Here is a 6000-nt window from a genome sequence, read left to right as displayed (position 1 = left end):
ACTACTCAAACAATCTCATTAACAGTACTCAAACACTCTCATACACACACGAGTCTTGCTCTCATAAGGACTACTGAAACACTCTCATTAACACTACTCAAACATTCTCATTAACACTACTCAAATGTGTTCACGCGAGCACGTCAATCACATTCTCGCGCACGTCACTGGCATTCACGAGTTCATGTCAATCATGCTCACGCACACATCGATTATGCTCACACATGAATAGTGTAAATCTTTTATTAGGTAGTTCAATTCAAAAAGTCAAATTATAGAGATGCACTGCACAATGCACACAGTCAGAATGAAGTATTCCATGATTAAAATATGTATTATTTTGATGATTATACCCCATAGCATATAAAAAAATTCCCCATATTGAGAAACTAAAATATAACATCAAACGAAATAGTGAACTAATTTAAGAAATAAAGTGATTTTATTTATAGAAATTAGGCTGGAATTTGCCCTCTGAAAAGTACTTCAGTGTTGAATCACTTTATGAGTACTGAAGAAAAACCTTTCAACTATATTCTAATTTATTGAGATGTACCTATATTAAAAAAAGTCATGAAATATTTGACTCTGAGTGTGTGTAGTCTGGAGTGCATATCTATGACACGAGTTTCACTACGACAATAAAATTCCTTCATTCCCTTTTGCCACCTCATTGGGTATACCGGCGCAGGGGACCTTTAACGTGACTATCCTGCCTGCAACGAACCGTATAAGTTTCAGATTGTAACGCAGCGGTGTTGAAACTCTGTCTTGAGTCCAGGAGTAAACACACGTCCACTGCGCTTTAGCCCGAAAAGCATATTTATTCGGCAGCATCCGAGTCCGATTAATGGCACCTCACTCTTGATCAGGGGTGTCCAAACTTTTTGCAAAGAGGGCCAGATTTGGTCAGATGAAAATGTATGGGGGCCGACCATTCGGCCTGACATTCCTCGAACCATTACCATTGTAAATGAACATGTAAATATGTAACTATATCACTTTGCTCTCTGCAACTAGGTCGATATTGCAAATGAGAATCAGTTTTCAATTGCATTACCAGGATAGCTAAAGGTTAAAATCATAATAAATTAAATACAAATGAACTATTTTATGAAAGTTGACTGAAATTTTTTAGAAACATGTATTAATTGATTTTGTTTTAACAAATCACATCCCAGTGCATTTTGACAAAAAATTGTATAGTGACTATACTATTCTGTCATCTGATTTGATTATAGTATAGTCAGATGACAGAAATTTGATAAAACTGTGGATTGATCATCACAAAAAAAATTAATTCACTGAGACTTGTAGCTCGCCTTTGTAGAATTTTCATTTGAGTCACGGCTCTTGTGAAAAAGCGCTGCTTGCTATCAAAACAGCTTCCAGTGGCTTCCGTTTTTCGGCGCGTTTGCTCGTCGTTAGCTTGTCGTAGTTAGCATGTTTCGTCTGGTAGTGCCTCTTAATATTAAATTCTTTGAAAACAGCCGCAGTCTCTTGGCAAATTAAGCAGACACAGTTGTTTCGTATGTCAGTGAAAAAATCCACTTGTCCTGGACACGGCGGCCCGCGTTGTCAACTTTCCTCTTTTTAGTTTCAGTTGCCATTTTAGAAATGGGCTAAAAACATACCACAGGGGTCACGTGACGAGAGTGCAGCCACAGGTCTACTGCCACCCTCTGTTGAAATATAAAATGTTTTTTTTTTGGTATGTATTGTTTACTGTGGTAAACGCTGCTGGCGGGCCACATATTATTGATTTTATGACATGATGCTTCGGGCTGGAGGAAATTTGGACACGGGCCACATTTGGCACGTCTGCGTCTTGATAGACGAGCCAGCCTAGCCCTACGTCATACGCGACACGGCTTCTGATTGGCCGACCATTCTCTGTCAATTGACTATCTGTACAAGAGCAGCTCCAATTACCAGAGACAAATTCCTTGTGTGTTTTTGACATACTTGGCAAATAAATATGATTCTGATATGTGATAACGCAAGACTTTTAATGACAGTTCCCTTAGCATTTAATTGTAAAATATTTGAGCATCTTTTTCATAATTGAGCAATTTCTACCAATTTTATTTCTTACTTTATCGTTTAGCCCATGATAATTTACTTCCGACAATTATCCACAGACGTTCGGTTTCTTGACCTTCTTCTACTGCCACATTACTTATAAACAGGTTGTTTTGGCTCATTCATTCACATAGCTTGTGTCCCAAATAAAATACATATTGTTTTACAAGCATTAAGCACTAATTACTTGTTGGTTATCCATTCCACGACTGTCTGCAGTTCCTGATTCATGACACCTCTAAGTTTGTGTATAGTTGTTTCTGTTGTGTATATTGTTGACTCATCCGCACACAACGATATCTTAGCTTTTTGTAGAGTTAATGGTAGTTCATTAATAAATGTTTTAAAAAAAAAAAATGAACCTACACTACTTACCTGTGGAATCATTCCTTCATTCTGGGGTGGAAATAAACATCTAGTCACATTTTTGTATGTATTAAATTACATCCCTTATTACAATTATATGGTACAAAACAATCTTATTTGCTGTATAACTATCTATGCACCAACTGTATAATCTGTTGCAAAAAGTATGAATTTAACTTTATGTTGTACTGCAGAAAAATGCAAGGTGATACACAAACTGTGAGAAGAAACCAGTTTTACAATGTGACCTTTTACTCCACTGGAATATGCTCTGTACAATAAGTGATTCATATTCAGCACATATATGTCCAATTCCGAATTTAAAATAACTTTGTTTACATAAAATGCAAAAATATACTAATGACATTAAAAAAATTGACTTATGGAAACATTTAGTATACAAATATACAAATACGTAAAGCTCGCAACTACTGATGAGGTGAAGTGGCTGCAACCTAATGAGCAGTCATTTATTTGGGTTTTAAAGATTCGAGCGGGGAAAATATAATACATACAAGTCTCTCACAAAAACATTTACAGAGACAAAATTATCATCAAACATTAAGAACAACTATAAAACACACAGAACACAGAGTGTAGTGCTTGAAAGATTGATTTTGTTGTTTTGTTTTTAAACAGAAAAAAACATGAAACCATGACTGATGACCTTTGAGGGCCTCGTTTCAGTTTTCTGACATATTAAGTAAGATTCTTGCTTGAACAATGAGAAGGAATCTCTGGAAATTACTGACTAAAGGCTGCCTGTGTCCAGCACAGGGTTTTTGCTTCAAATGCAACCACATTGAATAGTTGGACGGGTAGAAAAATGACACATCAGTAGCAACTTCAGGTACATGGTCATCTCTAACAGTCTAAATAAATAAATGCAGGACTTTTTGTGTCTTGTTGTGGACCAGAGCTGAACGTATTTAGTCAAAAATAGGAAAAGACCTTGATGGAGGCTGTGTCTCCGACCTATAGCACCACATAGCTAAGATTCACAGAATAAACAAATTATTTATAGAACTGAATTACTAGTGTCACATTGGAAAAGCATTATGGCAGTTGTGCTGCCATTTGTTCTCCAAAGTCCTCAGAGAGCAAGTCCAGCAGGACTCCGCAGTGTGTTGTGTCATCAGTAATGGTAGACTCTGATCTGGTCCTTGTCATCCAGGCCCAGCTGGACAAGGTTGCTCTGGGAGGACGAAGCCTGATAGCGGGTGAACAGAGGTCTGAATCACTCAATTAAGGACACTTGGTTCACACAACAGTCTGTTTCTTACTTCCTTTTTTTATTTATTTTTTTTTTTAACCAGCGGCACGGTGGGCGACTGGTTAGAGCGTCAGCCTCACAGTTCTGAGGACCCGGGTTCAATCCCCGGCCCCGACTGTGTGGAGTTTGCATGTTCTCCCCGTGCCTACGTGGGTTTTCTCCGGGCACTCCGGTTTCCTCCCACATCCCAAAAAAACATGCATAAATTGGAGACTCTAAATTGCCCGTAGGTGTGACTGTGAGTGCGAATGGTTGGTTGTTTGTTTGTTTGTATGTGCCCTGCGATTGGCTGGCAACCAGTTCAGGGTGTACCCCGCCTCCTGCCCGATGACAGCTGGGATAGGCTCCAGCACCCGCGACCCTAGTGAGGAGAAGCGGCTCAGAAAATGGATGGATGGATTTATTTTTTTTAACCCTGTCCTGTTCGGCTCCGTGGTGGATCTGTCAGTATGTCTTATCATGCCGGAATAGTTTTGCTGTGCAACAGGAGGGTTTGATGCACTGTACGCCCCCTGTTGCAATTTGTGTTGTGATGGATATTTATTGGATATGCAGTCACGCCGAACAAAGTTTGAGAGGGAACAGAAAGTGAGAAAAGAGTGAACAGAGTAAAAGCAACAACAACAATAAACAACAATAAACAACTATAAAATTACATTGGAGTTTTTCTATACGTGGACTGGGAAGGCATTGGTTCATCCTATGTCCCTTTCATATCTGGAGTGAATTTCTTGAATTTTTGACTGATGATTTTTAGCCCTAGCTGGATTTACACTATTTACGCATTTAATTTTGATCCCCTTGTGGCTTTATTCAGATATGTCCCAACTGTTCAAAAAGCCAACCGCTTTTCAAGTTACAGTATTCAAGTTACAGGGCCCCCCAATCATAACAGCGTTCCTAATCAAGCTCATAGAATATTTGCATTTGCTTCTTTTGTAGCATTGTCCTTTACACTTTGGGGAGATGCATGAACATTGTATCCCCAAAACAGTACAGTTACTTCAGATTCCACGAATTAGCCCCATGAATGCAACTTGGTACAGAAATTGGAAATCTACTAGGGCTGCACGATATTGGGGAAAAAAAATGACTTTTTTTTTTTTTTTTTTAAACCTGCGACATATATTGCAATGTAAAATAATACAGGATCAGTGTTGTGATAGTTCATTTTCTACGCTAAGTAGTTCAAAGTTCAGTTAATTGTTCCAAAAACTAACTAGTTCAGTTCATAATTCAAAATTTAGAACTAAGTTCACCAGTCCAAAAACAAACAAGTTCACATTCCCCCCAATGTGTAACTTTGCATTCCTCGCAGCTCTGGTTTGACTATATTAACAAAATAATTTTATCTATTCTTATGACAGAACTAAATTCCATATTGTGTGATTGTCGTGTTTTAACAAAATAATTCCGATACAAATACCGTAATTTCTCGTGTATAATGCGCATTTCCCGCCCACCAAAGAATTGGCAAAAGTCAATACTGTGCATTATACATGGGTATAGGGGGAAATGAAAAAGCTTTCGCATTTGATAAATCTTTGCCGCCATCTAGAGGTTATGAAAAAGCTGTACACTTTAATTCCAATGTCATCGCCACCTAGAGGTTATGAGAAAGGTGTAGCCTACACTTTCATTCCAATATGACAGGGGTACGACTGCATATGCTGTATGTGCGGTTGTGCTGTTAAGTTTACATAGCCTGGCAGAAATATACATATATATATTTTTTTTTAATATGACTGAACAACAACCATCATAACTATCATTCATTTCTTTATGGTTATGTTTTGTTTAATGACAATGCTTTTCTGAAATGCTTGACAGTTTAATTTGAATCCCATTAAAATAAAATTAAATGCGTTTCGCCTAGCCCTTCATGTTTTCTTTAAAGAATTGTACCCATCTTACAAATTCTGCCTGAGTAATCAAACATATGAGCACAACTGTGTGTTTTCTCATTTACCAAATAAAAGTAAGGCTGTGAATTTCAAAATAAGAGCAAGGAAATAAAAAAAAGTAATACATGTTCAAATAAAGTGCTTAACTTCACAAAAATTATTTGAAAAAAATACTTAATGTTTTTATTATATCGGTAGAAGCAAAATCAATCATTATAAAAATGCATTATACATAGGTAGAAGGGTTTTCCAGAATTTTGGGGGTGCGCATTATACATGAGAAATTATGGTAATAATTTTATTAAATCCATTTTTACAATTATGTACAGTATTACAAAATACCACATTCACTCCCATTTATGCAGTGTCCCTGAA

General features: G+C 37.3%; 1 protein-coding gene across 4 annotated transcripts in view; it reads right to left on the bottom strand.

The window, feature by feature from the left end:
• Window positions 1-2668: 2668 nt before the first annotated feature.
• The window catches only part of LOC133482074 (centrosomal protein of 164 kDa-like), a 42834-nt gene continuing 39502 nt past the window's right edge, over window positions 2669-6000 (bottom strand). For all 4 annotated transcript variants that reach the window (XM_061781676.1, XM_061781677.1, XM_061781679.1 and 1 more), the window contains one exon: window positions 2669-3680. In XM_061781676.1, the coding sequence (XP_061637660.1) occupies window positions 3584-3680 (97 nt within the window). In that variant the 3' untranslated portion in view covers window positions 2669-3583. The remainder of the gene's footprint in view (window positions 3681-6000) is intronic.

Source organism: Phyllopteryx taeniolatus, chromosome 8 (assembly GCF_024500385.1).
Source record: "Phyllopteryx taeniolatus isolate TA_2022b chromosome 8, UOR_Ptae_1.2, whole genome shotgun sequence".
In the NCBI taxonomy this organism is placed as follows: Eukaryota; Metazoa; Chordata; class Actinopteri; order Syngnathiformes; family Syngnathidae; genus Phyllopteryx; species Phyllopteryx taeniolatus.
Note: the sequence above shows the minus strand (reverse complement) of the source record. Positions and strands in the feature narration are given on the sequence as shown.